General features: G+C 42.3%; 1 protein-coding gene across 1 annotated transcript; it reads right to left on the reverse strand.

Annotated features, from left to right (window-relative positions):
* Positions 1-1,282: 1,282 nt before the first annotated feature.
* On the reverse strand, positions 1,283-14,641 carry LOC122751589 (cleavage stimulation factor subunit 2-like). Its single transcript, XM_043998691.1, has 2 exons — positions 12,877-14,641; positions 1,283-1,585 (listed from the first exon to the last, which is right to left on the reverse strand). Exon 1 carries the CDS (start codon positions 14,584-14,586, stop codon positions 12,880-12,882), a length of 1,707 nt encoding a protein of 568 aa, XP_043854626.1. The 5' UTR covers positions 14,587-14,641; the 3' UTR covers positions 1,283-1,585; positions 12,877-12,879.
* Positions 14,642-18,677: the final 4,036 nt, after the last annotated feature.

Consider the following 18,677-nt stretch of genomic DNA (forward strand, 5'->3'; position numbering starts at 1 on the left):
GAGTGGGATCGAGTACTTGGTTCTGTTTCATTCTCTGCACAGAAACTTGAGCTGGGATTATTTCAGTGTGACTGACAGGGACACCACTCAAGAAGTGAGGAGACAATGTAGAGTTGTGACTCTTCCGAACCTGGGAAGTCTGTTGGAGGTTGATATTTTGCTGAAGGATGAGATGTTTGATTTCCTGTTTGCAACTGCAGTTAGAAAGTGAGAAGATCAGTGTTTTTAATAAACCCAATAATGACAACCAACATTTATATGGGTAAAGTTCTTTGCAAACGAAGATGTCTGAGACTCAATACCAATGAGCCTCTTTGAGGTAGTAATCTCGTCCCCATTCTATAGTTAAGGAAACTGAGGTTCAGAAAGGTTAAACAGTTAACAGCTGGTGTTTCTACAGTGCTTTAAAGATTGCAAAGTGCTTTCCATATGTTATATCACTTGATCTTCACAATATCCTTGAGATGTAGGTGCTTTTCTTTATGACCCCCATTTTAAGGTTGAAGACATGGACACTGAGAGAGGCTCAGTGTCTCGTCCAAGGTCACATAGCTAATAAGTATCATAGGGGCAGAGTGAATGCTGACCTTCCCGTTTCCAAACCCAGAATTCTATCCATTGGAACATGCTGCTACATTTTTTTCCAACTGGTTGTTCCATGCCTTCCAACTCTGGAATTCTGTGGTTATCCTTCTCTTGAGAGTTTGGTTTTTTTCATGTACCCAAAAAAGAGAAAAATACTTATTTGTACAAAACTATTTATAGCAGCCCTTTTTGTGGTGGCTAAGAACTGGAAATCAAAGTAATGCCCATCAATTGAAGAATGGCTAAACAAGCCGTGGTATATGATGGTGATGGAATATTATTGTGCTATGAGAAATGGCAAGCAGGATGATTTCAGAAAGTCCTAGAAAGACCTGTATGAACTGATATATAGTGAAGTGAGCAGAACCAAGAGAACATTTTATACAAAGACAGCAATATTGTTGGATGAAGAACTGTGAATGACTTAACTATTCTTAACAATGCAATGATCCAAGACAATATCAAAGGACTATTGATAAAACATACTATCTACCTCCAAAGAAAGGACTGATTTTAATTGAACACAGAATGAAGCATGCTATTTTTACTTTCTTTCATTTTTTCTTTTATTCAAGTTTTCTTATACAAAATGACTAATATGGTAATGTTTTACATAATCGTACATGTATAACATATCCCTGATTGCTTACTGCCTCAGGGAGGAGATAGAGGAGGGATAAAAGTTGGAACCCAAAACCACAAATAAAAATGTTTATTACTTTAAAAAATAAAATAAAATGTAATTGCAGAGCTACAAGGGTGTTTGGACCTTTATTGGTTACAGTATGACATCCTGTGACATAGAAAGACACTACTTGTACTGTTGGCTCAGATTGAGCTTAGGATTTCTGTCCTGTTCCTCAATCATGGAATCCTATCTTCATAATACCTTATCTGTTGGAAGTTTCCCAGCATCTGAAGAGAAATGCAGAGGATGCTGATGAAAGTGATGAGAATCCAGAATCTCCCAAGCTGGCTCTTGGGCACCAGCTGGGCCTTTCTGTGGAAAAACAAGCAAACAAATAAACAAAAAATGCAGAGTTGAATCTTATTTTTTAAAAGTAACAATAATTTTTTTATAATTGTTAGGAACAGCTTAATAAAACCTCTCTCTTCAACATGTTCTTCTTTGTCAAATATACCAGTGCACCCACTCTCCCTGAAGTTACCTTGTATTTATAAATGTACATGTTGTCTCCCCCATAGATTTTTATTCATAAAAAGTCCAATTTTAAAAAATCAACTTCCCAGAAATTTCTTGTTCACTCTTAGATACTGGTCCACAAATTTACTTTTCAAGATAATGAAAATTGCTAAAAGGTCTCAATTTGTTTAAGTTTCAGTAATACAGTAGATAAAAGGAGAAGGCTCAGCCTAAGGCTCTTATCTACATGGAGTTTTATTTAATTAAAAGCACCTGTGTTACAGACCACTATCCACAGCCAATGATTGCTTAATATCACTGACTCCACCTCCTCACCCATTTTCCTTAATGCCACCATGGCCTTTTTCTAAATGCCAAGAAATGTGCTTTCCAAGTCAACCTTCTATTTGAAGAAGATAAGGCCATGCGGGACTCAAGAAAGGACTTTCCATTAAAAGGTTGATTTTGGCTTAGAGTTAGCTGAGGAAAGTAACTGAAATGGAGACCTTTTCAAGAAGCCACCTACAGGGTCAGGTAGGTGGCACAGTGGATAAAGCATCGGCCCTGGATTCAGGAGGACCTGAGTTCAAATCCAGCCTCAGACACTTGACACTTACTAGCTGTGTGACCCTGGGCAAGTCACTTAACTGTTGCCCTGCAAAAAAAAAAAAAGAAAAAAGAAGGCACCTACAAATAAGTGGACCAGCCTTGAGGTCCCATGGAGCCTTAGAAGCCCTGAAGACCTGAGAACTTCTCTAAGGATCTGTCCTTGGAAATGTTTGGTTCTAAAAACTCAGCGGCCATATTCTTCTGAGCTCTGATACAGTGGATTGAGCATTGGCTTTGGATTGAGATGACCTGGATTCAAATCTTCCTCTGATGCTTACTCCTTATGTTGGGGTAGAATAGTTAGGATAAGTCTCATGGAGGATGTGGGACTTCAATAGGGCTGCATTGAGAGATATTTGATTATCTCTAATTTAGAAAATTGTTCCTGACATCGAGCTTACTACAGCTGTCACCTCTTGTATTCCTTGTTCTGGCCTCTGAAGTTAGACAGAACAAGGCTAATTTCTCTGGTTGTTATTCAGTTGTTTCAGTCATGCCCAATTCTTTGTGACTCCATCTGGGGTTTTCTTGGCAAAGATAACTGGGGTGGTTTGCTATTTCCCTCTTCAGCTCATTTTACAGTCGATTAAAATTAAGTGACTTGCCCAGGGTAAGTGTCTGAGGCTGGGTTTATGGTTTTTCAAAAACCTGAAGACAGTTATCTTGTCTAGTCCTCCCACTCTTAGTCTTCTCAAAGGCTTCTCTTCTCTAAGATAAATGTTCATAGTTCCTTGAACTGATTATCATATAACATGAACTGGAAGGCCAAAGATAGCAACAACCATGAGATGCATTGTGGCAATGGTGGCAAAGTCAAATAGAAATAGGACCACTAAACTGTATTTAAAGATCACGTATTGACTTATAAAAACATATTAATATTGTCTATGTTTTATTGTTTTTATTTAGTTAAATATTTCCCAATTACTTTTTCATACTTTTCATATTTTTGTGGGGGGGCGGGGCAATGGGGGTTAAGTGACTTGCCCAGGGTCACACAGCTAGTAAGTGTCAAGTGTCTGAGGCCAGATTTGAACTCAGGTACTCCTGAATCCAGGGCCAGTGCTCTATGCAGTGCGCCACCTAGCTGCCCCTCAATTACTTTTTAATCTGGTTTAGGCCATACTTGGAAGACTTGGCATGCCCTTGAGTTGATATGCTGGGTTTGGAATCTGGAAGACTTGTGTTCAAATCTTGCCTTAGAGTCTTACTAGCTGTGTGTCCCTGGGCAAGTCACTTAACCACTTTCAGCTGCTGTTTTCCTCCTCATCTGTAAAATCAGGGGACTTTTAAAGTTTTATTGATATGTTTTGTTTATAGATTACAAATACTACCACTTTTCAAGATGTCTCTTGTAACAGAGTAAAACAATTAAGCAAAACTAATACAGTGACTTCATCTCAAATACATGTAATATTCCACATCTATAGTACCCCTTTTCTCTTTAAAAAAAAAATTAATAGAAATCTACTTTATTTCCCTACTGCCTCCCATCCCACTGGAAACAATCATTATAACAAATGCGCATAGTCAATACAAATTCCTTCAGTGGCTGTACATGAAAATATGTAAGTCTCATTTTGTACCCCAGCACTATTACCTTTCTATCCTGCAGAGCATGTCATCCTAAGTTCTCTGTAATGGTTGTGGCACTGACTGCTGTACTTAACAGCTTTCAAATTTTTTGCTTTTACAGTATTGTTGTTATTGTATAAATTGTTTTCCTAGTTCTGTTGATTTCATTCAATTCACACAAGCCCTCCATGACTTCGAAGGTCTCCCCTGGCCCTTAATTGATGATCCTGGTTGCCCCTTTTAAATTACTTTTTCTGAATTAAAGCAGGGTAAGTTGAACTAAATAATGAGCTTACAAACCTGTAACTAAACACAGCTTATACTTAGGATGTCTGTACCCTACAGTGAAGTGGCTTTGTGCCTTTAAGGCAAAGCATGTGGTGCTGAGGAAAATCTGTGAGCAGATGACTATTGAAGGAGAATCTTAAGGAAGGGCCCTATAGTCTCAGGAAGTGAATTCTATTTTTTCTATTCTTATCAGGCTATACACTGGTCTTTTCTGCTTCTCCCACAAAAAGTTGTCATCCAGGAATACCTAGTTAGCTTTGACATTCATACCTTGGAAGTATTCTCTGACTCAGCAGCCTTTTCTCTAATTGAAAGGCCCCTCCTGAATCCTCCAGAACATTTAAGGAGGGCCTTCCAACTATGCCTTCACTTCTTATCAGGCTGGGCTTGGGACTTCTCCGCCATGCTCCTGCCCCCATCACTTCCAATCTGCCACAACCCACTGAACTGTGGTTTGTGTTTCCTTTTCCGTGTTATCCTCCCCCCATTAGAATGTAGATTTTATGAAGGCAGGGACTACTTTTTGTTTGTATTTGTATTCCTTAACACTGCGCCTAGCACATTTGTTGTTGATCTGTTGTTCAGTTGTGAGTGACTGTGACTCCGTGGACAGTACTGTCCATAGGACTTTCTTGACAAAGATACTGGAGTAGTTTGCTATTTCCTTCTCCAGTGGTTTAAGGCAGAGGTTAAATAATCTGCCCAGGGTCATAAGAGCCTGGATTTGAACTCAGGTCTTCCAGACTCCAGGCCTGGTGCTCTATCCATTGTGAGAATCAGGGTGCCACCCCCCTGCTGAGAAAGACACTGTGATAACCAGGGCAGCGCCACCCTGAGGAGAAAGCATGTGACTAGCATCTGGAAGTTACATCTATTCATAGAGCCACCTGTAAATCATGTCAATCAATGCTACTAGCCAATTAGCCTGGAGCTGTGTGTGGGGACCGTGCCTGGGAGCTTCTGCTCTAGAAGAATGGGGAGTTTTCTTTCTTTTTGGTTGGAGGTTGTGGTAGAAGAAGCAGGCCAGGGGAAATAGGCTTTTCTTAAACTTTCTGAACTCTGTGTGTTCTTCCTCTCTCTTTTGCTAACTTCTCATATACTTTAACAAATGCTTAATGCCCAAAGACTGGTGCTATAAGCTTCTAATTTAAGGTGACCACTCATTAGATTTTAGTCATAACACTTAGATTCTAAACATTACACCACTGAGCCACCTAGCTGTCCTGCCTAGCATATAAGTGTCAGGTATCTGAGGTAGGATTTGAACTCAGGTCCTCCTGAATCCAGGGCCTCTGCTTTATCCACTGCTCCACCTAGCTTCTCCTGTCCTTCATCTTCTACACTAACCAATGAAATTATAGCATGATGTCATTACTTGCACATTAATTAGATTTAAGTGAGGTGCAGCTGCAGTTGTCAGCTTCACTCTCTCTTCCAGAGTTACTGAAGTCCAATGGCAAAACAAAAATCAAGATGACTGGTGATGGCCTGGAATGCAGTAGATGTGTGTCTTTTTGGTGTTTTGGTGTCTCTGATGTCTGACCAAGTTCTAAGCGCTCTACTGTGCTTGTTTCAGCCATCTTCATGGCCATTGAAACTAATTGTTCTCATCTGCTCATTCTTCCAGGGGAAGTCTTCACATACTTGGAATAGACACTCCCCTAATGTACTGAGAGATTTGAGGCCCATCCACTACCCTCAACCTAGTTTAGCCTGTCTACCAAGATGGTTTACCAGAGTGTGGTTGCAGAGCATACTACAGCTTCTTGGAGCCATAGGTTGAAAGCTGAGTGATAGGTAGACACCAAAGGTAGAGGAATACCCCTGCTCAGAAAGCCTTCACACTAAATGAACACCTCACAAACCTCAATAAGCCTTTAATAAATACGTTGATTGACTAACTGTTGAATTCCTCCACTGAGCACCCCTTCTGTCTGTGGGCTGCTCTGAACCTATTGGGTTACATACTTTGTTATAATCCTGTTAGTAGGATATGGCCTATCAGCATGAGTCAATTCATCAGACATTCAGTAAGGGCCCACTGAGCAAGCAGAGAACCTGTGATAATGCTTCCAAGGTCCTGGGTTGCTATACATAATCCAGTTAATTTCCATAGCAACAGAATGCACCCTTAATCCTGATCAGCATTCTGCTAATTTATTCCCTTGATCAAAACTACCTGGGAAAAGAGATATGTAAGCATCAGTGCCCACCTGTTAGGGGCAGGCCTGACTCCAGTACTGTTAGTTCAGGTTGCAACTTGGAGAACTTAAGACTGGAGAGATGAGACACTAATAAGTTATTAAACAGTTAATTAAAGGAGGTTGGCTTTGCCTCAACACAGTAAGGATATGTAACAAGGAAATAGTAGCACTTAGTTTCAACTACTATTGTCTTCAGATATCCACCAATTTACACGGGCTGACTTCACATGGGAGAGACTTTATCATGCCCTTAGATGGCCAGAAAACCTTGTCAAGGGAGGGAGGGGCCAATCTGTTCCCAAGCACAGCTTTTTTTGTATCGTAAGGAAAACTTAATCCCTGTTTGGGGAAGGGATATGGACAGGGGAGAAAGATAGTCTTTTACCTCAAGAAGCTTAATGGGGGAAGAAATATTTTTGACTAGTTGAAAGATTACAATTCAGGGCCTTTAAAAATTCAATAGAGTTATGAATGCTTTAAAAAAAGATCCAAATAATGCCATAGGACAATTCTTGGAGCAGCAAAATCCACAGAAGAATGTGCTGAAATCATCTTCCAACCAAGGATGGCTTGGAAGGTCAGAAGGAGGGAGCTGCTGTGCTTAGACAGGAGGAGAACCCAACTCCACAGTCACCCTGACACAGATCCAGTCCCAGGAAGGCTTGGCCAGAGAAGGAGACCCCTAGAGCCTCTGAATCAGCTGAAGTGCCAGTGTCGCCTGGAACTAAGCTCACAGTCTGGTGAGAGGGCTGAGCCCTGGGCAGGGGGGGAGACTACAGGGGTCTCTGCTGGTGCTGAGGCAGAATTTGTTTTTTTTCACCCCTGCTGGGAACCAGGAGGTAGGCTTGAGTAGCAGTGGCCCAGGTGGGGGAGGGGCACAGGCTCATCAGAGCTAACAACCACAATACACAAAGCTGGTTGATTAGCAAGTTGGTCTGAGGTCATCTAGGGACCAGGGAACAGGCCAGGTGAGTAAAGAACCTGATCCTCCTTAATTCATACCACCTGTGACTTCTTAAGCTTGGGATACTGCAGCCTGGAAACAGTGCCCCAATTTAAGGAGCTAAAAGTCAAGTAAAAGAAAGGCAAGATGAGGAGACAGAGAAAGATGAGGACCATAGAAAGTTTCTTTAGTGAAAAGGAAGATTGAGGTGCACTCTCAGAGGAAGATGTCAATGTCAGGGCCCCTATGTCTAAAGCTTCCAAGAAAAACATGAATTGGTCTCAGGCCATAGAAACATTCAAAAAGGATTTTAAAGATAAAGTTAGAGAGGTAGAGGAAAAAATGGAAAGAGAAATGAGGGTGATGCAGGAAAGACATGAGAAGAAAGTTAGCAGCATGAAAAGCCAAACTGGCCAAATGGAAAAGGAGGTACAAAAGCTCTCTGATGAAAATAATTGCCTAAGAATTGGGATTGAACAAATGGAAGCTAGTGACTTTATGAGAAACCAAGACACAATAAAGCAAATACAAATGAATGAAAAATAGAGGGCAATGTGAAAAATCTTCTGGGAAAAACTGCTTACCTGGAAAATAGGTCCAGGAGAGAGAATTTGAAAATTATTGGTCTACCTGAAAACAATGATCAAGGAAAGAGCTTAGACATCATCTTCCAAGAAATTGTCAGGGAAAATTGTCCTGATATTCTAGAAGAAGAAGGTAAAATAGAAACTGAAAGAATCCACTGATCACCTCCAAAAAGAGATCCCAAAAGGAAAACTTCTAGGAAAATTATAGCCAAATTCCAGAGCTCTCAGGTCAAGGAGAAAATATTGCAAGCTGCCAAAAAGAAAGAATTCAAGTACTGTGGAGCCCTAGTCAAGTTAGCTCAAGATCTAGCAACTTTGGGGCAGGTAGGTGGTGCAGTGGATAGAGCACCAGCCCTAGAGTCAGGAGGACCTGAGTTCAAATCTGGTCTCAGACACTTGACACTTACTAGCTGTGTGACCTTGGGCAAGTCACTTAGCCCCAATTGCCTCACCAAAAACAAAACAAAACAAAAAAAGACCTAGCAACTTCTACATTAAAGGACTGGAGGGCATAGAATATCAGGGCAAAGGAATTGGGATTACAACCAAGAATCACCTTACCCAGGAAACTCAGAATAATCTTTCAGGGGAAAAATGGGACTTCAATGAAAAAGAGGACTTTCAGGTGTTTGTGATTAAAAGACCTGAAATGAATGGCAAATTTGACTTTCAAATACAAGACCCTAGAGAACCATAAAAAATTGGAGTTGGGGGACATACCTGGGGTTGTGCAGTGGGTGACTGTTTTGTGTCTGAGGCCGGGTTTTGGCTGGGATCCCCCTGGGTCCAGGGTGGATGCTTTGTCCACTGTGTCACCTAGCTGCCCCATGATGACATCTTTAGGGTTAAATTGGGGGGGTGAGGGGAATGCACTGGGGGAGGGGGAAGGGCAGAGGTAGCATGGGGTGAAATCCCACATGAAAGAAACAGGAAAGGGCTTTTGAGTGGGGGAAGAGATCAGGGAGGAGCATGGCAGTAAATGAATTTTACACTCATCAGAATAGGCTCAAAGACCTTAATTTCATCAGAGTTGCCTCAAGGAGGGATTAACACACACACATACCCAATTGGGTAGAGTAATCTATTTAATATGGGCAGTAAATGAGCCTAACATTCATCAGAATTGACTCAATGACCTCTCAATCTCATCAGAATTGGCTCAAGGAGGGAATAACATACACATTCAATTGGGTGGAGTAATCTATCTAACCCTGCAGGAAAATAGGTAGGGAAGGGGATAAAGAGAGAGTGGCAAAAGAAGGGAGGGCAGATTGGGGGAGGGAACAGACAGAAGCAAATCCCTTTTGAAGAGGGATAGAGTGAAAGAAGATAGATAATAGAGTAAATATCATGGGGAAGGGAATAGGATGGAAGGAAACAGTTAACAATAGTAATCATGAAAAAAGGGGGAAATTGTACAAAAAATATTTATAGCAACTCTTTGTGGTGGCTAAAAATTGGGAATCCATGGAATGTCCATCAATTGAGGAATGATGGAAGAAGCTGGGGTATATGATTGTAGTGGAATGGTATTGTGCTATAGGAAATGACAAACAGGATAACAGAAAAACCTGGAAAGACTCATATGAACTGATGAATAGTAAAGTGAGCAGAGCTAGGAGGACATTGTGCATAGTGACAGCAGTATTGTTCAATAAGCAATTGTGAATGACTTAACTATTCTCAGCAATACAATGATCTAAGACAATCTCAAGGGACTAATGATGAAGCATACTATTCACCCCCATTGAAAGAACTGAAAAACAAGAGCACTTGTGGATTGTACATATATAACCTATATCAGATTGGTTGATGTCATGTGGAGGGGGGAGGAAAGGGAGGGAGGGAAAAAATTTGGAACTCTAAATCTTATGAAAATGAATGTTGAAAACTACCCTTATATATAACTGGAAAAAATAAAATAAATGTTTGTTGCACTGACAACAAAACCAAACCAAACCCCACCACCAACCAAAAAAACCCCAGGCCTTTAAAAATTCAGTAGAGTTATGAATGCTTCAAAAACAACAACAACAAAAACCCAAACCAAGGACCTTCTACTTATGGAAAAGCACCCCATAGCTGAAAGGGCCCTCTGTGGCTAGCCAGGCCTGCCTTCCTCAGTTTATAGATAAGGAAACTGGAGCCAAGAAGAGTTAAGTGATATGCCCAAATTCTCACAGGTAGTAAATACCAGAGGTAGGATTGGGTACTGCAACCCTTATTCTTCCCACTGTGCTATGATGATGTTGAACCAAAGATGAAACCAAATGACCACATTTCAGAAACTGACACTCGACTTTGCTTGCTTACTTACTCTTATACTTCAGCCTTTGTTGCTTGTACTTAAGGTGAAACTTGAACCTGGATTTGACTCTGTCACCCATGAAGCTTATTTATTTATATAACCTCTGTCTGTCTGGGTTTCTTTATGTATTATTATAAGGATAAACTGAGGTGATATTTGTAGTGCTTTGTAAGTCTTAAAGTGCTATAAAATATTGCTATCACTATTACTTTTACTATTATTTTTACCATATTACTTTTACTATCACTTTTTTATCACTATCACTTTTACTATTATTATTTTTTTTTTTGAGACCTTGGGAACCTTCTTTATTGAGAGTTTTTACAGGAGGGGGAGGGATGGTGGAGTTTGTAGGGGCGCACACGCACACAATGGCTCCATCTTGACATCCGGACCGCTGGGACTCTGAGACCAGCACTGAATCAAAAGGGTATTACTATTTTTACTATCACTATCACTTTTACTATCATTATTACTATTACTTTTACTATCACTATCACATTTTTACTATCACTATTACATTTACTATCATTGTTACTATTTTACTATCACTATCACATTTACTATCATTACTATTACTTTTACTATCACTATCACTTTTACTATCATTAATACTATTACTTTTACAGTCATTATTGCTTTTACTATTACTTTTTTACTATGACTTTTACTATTATTATTGCTTTTATTTTTGCTATTACTCTTGTTGTTCTTCCATGCCTCTGATAGTCACCTGGCTCTCACTTCTGTTTCAAGGGGAGGGAGTAGAGGTTGTGAGTCAGGAATCCTGCCCAGGAAGGACTAGGACTAGGAAGGGGCATTAGGGATATCCTGGTTAGTGAAATGGGAATTCCCTAAACTTTTGCTTGACAGGAAAATCATCTTGCCTATTTTTTTCTGTCTTTTTATTCTTCTATGGCCAATAAGATTCTTTGTTTTGTAGGTTTCTGCCCTGGGCCCCATTCCAAATGAACTTATGCTACATCTGATGGGGGTCCCATTCTTTTTTTCTTATTTATTTTTTTTGGGGGGGTCCCATTCTGAAATGCTATTTGGTGTGCTGGCCTTAGAGACAGATTTTCCCCATAAACCAACCTACTTGGACAAAGCTCAGTAAGTGTCCTGTCCAAGTGTCAGTGCTAAGGACCTGTTAATTTCAACAATGCCCAACAACTAACCCTAGAGAGCCATCCCATTGGCTGGGATGCATTTGGTTATATCCCATCAGGGCTATTGGTCAGTTATTTAATATGCTGAGCAATACCTAGGTCTCACTTTGTTCATTTCCTGGTCTCTGCTCTGTAAGCTTGTCCTCTCATAAGTGGTCTGACCAACCTGTATCAGTAACGATACCTGCTGTCATCTCCTTTTCCAGGCATGAACCAGGGAGTCACCCAATTGATCTTGATGGGATCCCCATGACTTTAGAGACAAAGGTTGTCCTCCTGTAGACTTTCCTCTCCAAGGCAGCACAAACCAGGCCCACTCATCACACTCCTGCCCCTCTCACAAGGCTTATAGATGTGACTTGGTCACACAGTGTGGCCCTATCTGTTATCTTTCCCACTCATCCAATGTATTGGATGTTCACAAAACTAGAGGATGAATACTGACTTGCTATGATAGACTCTTGGAGGTTGTAGCTTAATGCCATGAAGCAAGTCTGTACATTCCAGTAGGTTGGGCCTTCACAGATTCCCTCTTTTCCTTCAAGAAGTCGCTTAAGCACCACCTCCTACATGAAGCATTTCCTAATGCTCCCAATGACTTGTGCCCTCCCCTCCTTCCTAATTACCTTGTATTTAACAATTTAGGCTTACATATGATGATAGTGATGATGATGATGATGGTGATGGTGATGATAGCTAGCATTTATAAAGAACCTACTATGTGCCAGGCACTTTACAAATATTATCTCACTTGATTCTCACAATTTTGGGAAGTCCTTGCTAATATTATCCCCATTATACTGCTGTTGAAACTGAGGCAGACAGGTTAAGTGACTTGCCCAGGATCATACAGCTAATAAATGTCTGATGCTGAACTCAGGTCTTCATGATTCCAGGCCCAGCTCACTATCCATTGTGCCCCATATGTTCTGTGTGTGTGTGTGTGTGTGTGTGTGTGTGTGTGTATGTGTGTGTGTGTGTGTGTGTGTGTGTATGTGTGTGTGTGTGTGTGTGTGTGTGTGTGAGATGATGAGTTTATTTGGAAGATAAGTAGGACAAGGAGGAACATGCATCAAGCTATGTGTCAGACAACTCATTCTAAAAACTGTTGAGTTTACACTTGATTTTTTTTTACCATTTGCATCCTTGACTACATGTTTTATTCTGCTTACATCAGAATTTGCTTACATCAGAATTTACTAAGATACACAGACATTTATTGAAATGCTCCACATATGAGCATATCCAAAGTGATTGCTTCAGAACCAAGAATTCTCAACAATGGGCCAATGGACTACCATATCAACCCGACCTCATAGGGGCTGGACTGACCCTGCAGAAGCAGGGTAGAGATCAGGAGGAACAAGCAAATGTCCTTACACTCAGTGTTCTGGGTGAGGATGGAAGCAACCCAAGCAGAATACTCCAGCCCTCTACCCTCCCCAGCTGGGCATGTTTGCTCACCATTCAAGGGGCGCCAGTAGATTTTTGTATCTGTTCCTTTAAAATCAGGATACTCTGCCGTTGCTCAGGAGGCAGCATAGCAATCTGGTCTTCGGTCAGTTGGAGCACTTGCATAATCAAAGCAGCCTTTTCATGATCCTGTGGAGTAACTTGGTTCTGTCCAGGACTAAATCCTCCAGGCTGACCTCTGCCCTGAAGACCAGATCCTTGCATGCCCGGAACCTGCCTGGGTCCCTGAGGGCCACCTGCTCCCATGTTGATTGGCCCAGGTCCCTGGGGTCCTGGGGGCATTGGGCCTCTGGGGCCAGGGCCAGGGCCTCTTGCTTCCATTCCTCTTGCATCTATGCCCCTAGATTCTAAGCTTCGGGCCTCGATCCCCCTGGCTTCCATTGCTCTCGCATCTATGCCTCGGGCCTCCATGGCTCTGGCCTCCATAGCTCTGGCATCTATCCCTCGGGGATCTCTTCCACCTCTGCCATCCATGGGTGGACCCCTCTGATCCAGCATGGGTCCTCTGGGCTCTCCCATTAGAGGTCGAGGCTCTCCCAGTGGTCCTCCCCTCATTTCATGGGGAGGGCCATGACTGTCATGGCCAGGGACATGGCGCATGGGAGGCCCTTGATGAGGTGGCCCCAGGTAACTTCTGGGTTCTACTTCTCCAGTGACTGAAAGCAAAGTCCCTCCACGTGGGTCATTTGGAGCATCTCCTAAAAGACCTCGGGGAGGGGGGGCACCAGCAGGCATAGGTCCACGCTGCATAGGGGCTCTAGGGTCTGGCATTGGCACTTGAACTCGCTCAATTGGTGCAGGCCCAGCAGGTCCTACAGGCGAGTGCTGTAGTGTCCCTTGGGCCCGGTCTAGGGATACTGGCCCACCGCCTGGCATTCCAACCTTGGACTGCATTGGGCCTCCAGGAGCCAAGGGGCCAGGGCCAGGTCCTGCAGTGGGCATTGCTCCTGGTGCTGGAACGCCACCTGGCAGAGGTGGTTGCATCAGAGGAGGAGCTCCATTCACATGTATCCCACCCAAGGGCTGCGGTTGAGAGGCTGCAGTATTCGGCTGGTTCATTGGTGCACTAGGTCCTTGGACAGGCTGCGGGTTACCTTGAATCAGAGATGGGATATTTGCTTGACGATGCAAAATTTTCAGTGCAATCTCTGGATCCACAATTCGCATCACAACTTGGGCTTGTAGCAAAGCATAGGCTAGCTGGGGGTTTTGGAGCAGCATGTTCCGTGCTTCTTGGGGGCTATTTTGTACGCAAAGTTTCATTTGTTTCATCAGCTCAAACATCTGTTCTGGTGGCAGACTGGCAACGGCTCTGCTAATGGATTCGGGAGCATCTTCAGGGCTGATGGGGTCTCCATATGGAGATTCAATGATGGGGACACCAGTGCCAAGGCTCTTTAGCTCCTCCTTGTTTTTCTCACTCGCAGCGTTGTCTACCCGAAGTGCTCTCCCGCTGAACTCCCGGCCGTTCAGGTTCCGCATAGCACTGAGGGCTGTTTCTTGGTCTTGATATTCACAGAAGCCATAACCCTTTGGTTTCCCTGTCTCCCGATCATATACCAACCTGAAACTGACAACTGGTCCAACTTCAGAGAAGATGTCCTTTAACTGTTCTTCTGTAGCTTCATATGGAATGTTACCCACGAACACGGAGCGCAGCGATCTGTCTACCGCCGGGTCCCGGACCGCCAGCCCCGCCATCGTCTTCCGTGCTCACTTCCGGTGCGAGCCCAAGTGCTTCTTGCGCCTACCCACACTTCCGCACTGCGCGAGGGGCGGTCCCCTTCAGTAGCGTTCTTCCGTAAACAGACGCGGCGGCCGTCAGCCCTTCTTCCTGCCCGCGGCAGCCTGGAGGGGGAGGGAGAGGCTTCCCGCTGTTGTCTGCCGGCCTCACCCGCAACAAAAAAAAGAGGCCACATATGTTCTTGGCTTCCCCTGTTAGAATGTAATCAGCCAGAGTACAGAGCGCTGAACCTGGAGTCAGGAAGCAGTGAATTAAAATTTCCCCGTAGACATCTGTTAGCAGTCACCCTGGAAGAGTGACTGAACCTTTGTCTGCTTCAGTTTTCTCAAATGTAAAATGAGCATTATAATAGGTCCCTGACTGGGTTGTTGTGGGAATCAACTGCAATAATCATTATAAAAGCATTCAGCCACAGTACCTGGAACATCAAAGGTGCCTATTAATTGCTGATTGCCTTCCTTTCTTTGTGAGTAGGGATTGTTTCATTCTTTGTTACTTTTATCCCCAGCACCTTGCACAGTGCCTGGTATGTGGCAGGTGCTTTATAAATACTTAGTGATTGAAGTTCTGTAGTTCTGGGTTTTTTTTTTTTTTTTTTAGCACTGACCAGGATGTTAGAATAATGCTTTTCCCTTTCAGTATACCAGGTTTTCAAGCCAATGTCTTTTCTATTCAGCAAATGAAGACAATTAAAATCTTGTTTTCCTCTAGAGAACATTTCTGTGTTTGACATTGGATCCCAAGATTCTAGAATTTCTCTTCTTGAGACTAGTTAGTTTAGGTGATTGCCTACCCTGTTGGTGGTTGATCAGTTTATGAGGTGGGGGTAGACTAGATGTCCTCTGCAATTGACCTCCCTTCTGGTGACCTTGTGTTTCCAAGTTAGCAGTGTCAGAAAATTGCCATCCAGGTTCAGATGTCCAGCTCTGATGCTGGCAGATATACTATCACTGGCTTCTCGTTTGAGTTATTACTCTTTCTCCTCATAGAGGGTATTTCTTCTTTCTAAGGAAATCCCTTTGATTTATGCCCTTCCTTCCCTGCTTCCTATCCTCTTCAATGTGCTTGACAGACTTTGGTTGACATGTATGGCATAGGATGGCTTGAAAGGGTTTTGAAGTATATATAGTGAGTTTGGATATGAGGGCATGTGTGTCTGTTGTTGAATCCATGCCAGGGAGATAACATGGGTGTTAGTAGACCAAGTTTCTCGAGGGCTAGCAAACCTTGTGTTAGGATATCTCTATACAATATGCCTTCTCCCCATTCCAGGCTGATAACAAGATAATAACCCAGATTCCAGAGTACCATGAAGTTATCCCACTTAGAAGTCTTTGTAAAGTGCTGAATTGGAGATGAGATACTCTGGAGGCCTCCTATTACTTGGCTTTTTTGCCTCTAGAGTCTGGGATATTATCTCAAAAACCCTTCCTTCCATCATCTCATCCCCCTCTACCATCACCACTACTCAACCTCCCCCACTTTGAGGCAGGCCTGTATAATAGGATCCTCTAATGCTGAGGAGTGGCAAGATGGTGTAATGGAAAGATCACTGGATTCTGAATTTTGAATTGCAACATTCAGTCTCGAGTAAGTCAATTTCCCTTCTTTGGGCTTCAGTATTCTCATCTAGAAAACAAATGGATGAGGGACCAGCAAAGATGGCAAAATATGAAGGACTAGTCCAACCTAGTTCTCACAACTATGCCAACCTAAACCAAGGAAGAGCACTAGATGTTGAAGGCGAGTGGGAAACCCAAGGAAGAACCACAGTGAGTCAATTTTCTTGCCCAAGATTGTGAATTCTTCCCACAAGGAGAGTTGCCAGCTCAGGGACCATGACCAATCCTACAGCTCTGTTGGATCCTGGGTTTAGCCCATATTGGGGTAGCCAGAGGTGGAATTAGAAAATGGAGGGGTTTAGCTTGATAACCTCTAAACTTCCTTCTAGCTCTAAATTGATAATCCTTTCCCTTTCTCTCCCATCAAAACTTATCTGTGCTCCATCAGAGCCTTGTATCCAGCCATTTTATAAATTTTACAAAATACATTTTATTAAAAATTTATATAATTTTTTACATAAATAAATAAATAGAAAATTATAAATACTTTCTAAAGTTAATAATTCCTGCTTGGTGTTGAATGTGGAGTCAGAGGGCTTGGGTTCCAGCCTTGGTTATGCCGGGTCTAAATTTATAGTTCTAAAGTACTTTACCTTATAATACCTTACCTTACTATGTAAAATCTCGAGCTAGAAGACCATCAGAGGCCATCTAGACTAACCTATTAATATTATAAATGAGAAAACTGGGGCCTAGGGAGATTATGACTTGTTCAATGTTACACAGAGAGTAAGGATTAGAGGCAGAATTGAAACCCAGGTCCTTAGTCTCCAGAGTCTGTGCTGTGTGCTGTGTTATGTCTCTGGGCCTCCGTTTCTTCATTAGTAAAAAGAAGGGATTAGGCTGGATGACCTCTAAAGTCTCCTCTAGCTCTTAATCCTATGATTTTATGGAACTGTGAGGGCCAAAATTTGATACACTGAGTGTTATTTGGGTAACTCGCCTTAATATTGGGGTCCCAGAAATATGAGGGACCTTTAAGGTTTGACCCTCCCCTCTGAACAGCCCTTTTTAGATATTTCTCCTAGGCCAATAAGAAAGGAGCCTCTAAGCTTTAGTTCACAAAAGGATCAGATTTTATTACTTGGGAATTAATTAAACAACAAAGGTGAAACTAATAAAAAATCAAAGATAGGGCAGGTAGGTGGCATAGTGGATAGAGCACCGGCCTGGATTCAGGAGGACCTGAGTTCAAATCCAGCCTCACACACTTGACATTTACTAGCTGTGTGACCTTGGGCAAGTCACTTAACCCTCATTGCCTCACTAAAAAAAAAAAAATCAAAGATAAGGACATAGGAAAAAAGAAATACAGATAGATATTCTTTTTTTTTTAAGAATTTTTTTTTTTTGGTGAGGCAATTGGGGTTAAGTGACTTGCCCAGGGTCACACAGCTAGTAAGTGTCAAGTGTCTGAGGCCGGATTTGAACTCAGGTACTCCTGACTCCAGTGCCAGTGCTCTATCCACTGTGCCACCTAGCTGCCCCCAGATAGATATTCTTTTTTTTTTTTAATTTTTTATTTTTTAAGTGAGGCAATTGGGATTAAGTGACTTGCCCAAGGTCACATAGCTAGTAAGTGTTAAGTGTCTGAGGCTGGATTTGAACTCAGGTACTCCTGACTCCAGGGCCAGTACTCTATCTACTGTGCCACCTAGCTGCCCCCCCCCAGATAGATATTCTTAACTCTAAGCTTAACCTATGCAATCCCAGACTGTTCCCAATTAAGCTAGTCCAAAGGAATTTAGGGTTTTCTGTAAGTAACTCACTCATGTGTTACCAGTCAGTCTAAAGTTGCTCCGTGCACTGCCAACTCAAGGGCCCCAGCCAAAAGACTGAAGCCAGCTCACTGTACTGGAAGTAGCCTGTCTCCCTTCCAGGAGCTTTCAATGTCCCCTCCCCCAAAAGGGGAGGTCCTTCAAAAAGCTACCTTTGTAACCTCGGAGGGGCCAGATGTGGCCCCTCCCAAATGAGTTAGCTAAAAATGGGAATATTAATCTTTACCACAAATAATTTTTACCACAGAACTAAAGGGTCTAGTACCTCTTTTTAAACTTTTTATTAATTAATAAGTATAATATATATCACTTTAAAGTTTGCAAAGTGCTTTACAAATATTCTCTTAAATATTTACAAATATTCTGGTGCCTAGAACCACCAGATCTCAATGTATACTACAAAGCCATAATTGGCAAAATGATTTGGTATTGGTTAAGGAACACAGAGGTTGATCAATACAATAGATTAAGTGTACAATATACAGAAGCGAACACGCATAGTAGCTAGTGTTTGATAAACCCCCAAATCTCACCTATTGGGACAAGAACCCACTATTCAACAAAAACTTTTGGGAAAACTGGAAAGCAGTCTGGCAGAGACTAGGTATAGATGAATATCTCATACCACATACATCAAAACAATCTACA

The sequence above is a fragment of the Dromiciops gliroides genome, chromosome 3 (assembly GCF_019393635.1).
Source record: "Dromiciops gliroides isolate mDroGli1 chromosome 3, mDroGli1.pri, whole genome shotgun sequence".
Classification (NCBI taxonomy): domain Eukaryota; kingdom Metazoa; phylum Chordata; class Mammalia; order Microbiotheria; family Microbiotheriidae; genus Dromiciops; species Dromiciops gliroides.

What these genes read in the sequence shown, in the direction of transcription:
- LOC122751589 (XM_043998691.1), bottom strand. Translation starts at nt 14,586, where the DNA reads ATGGCGGGGCTGGCGGTCCGGGACCCGGCGGTAGACAGATCGCTGCGC.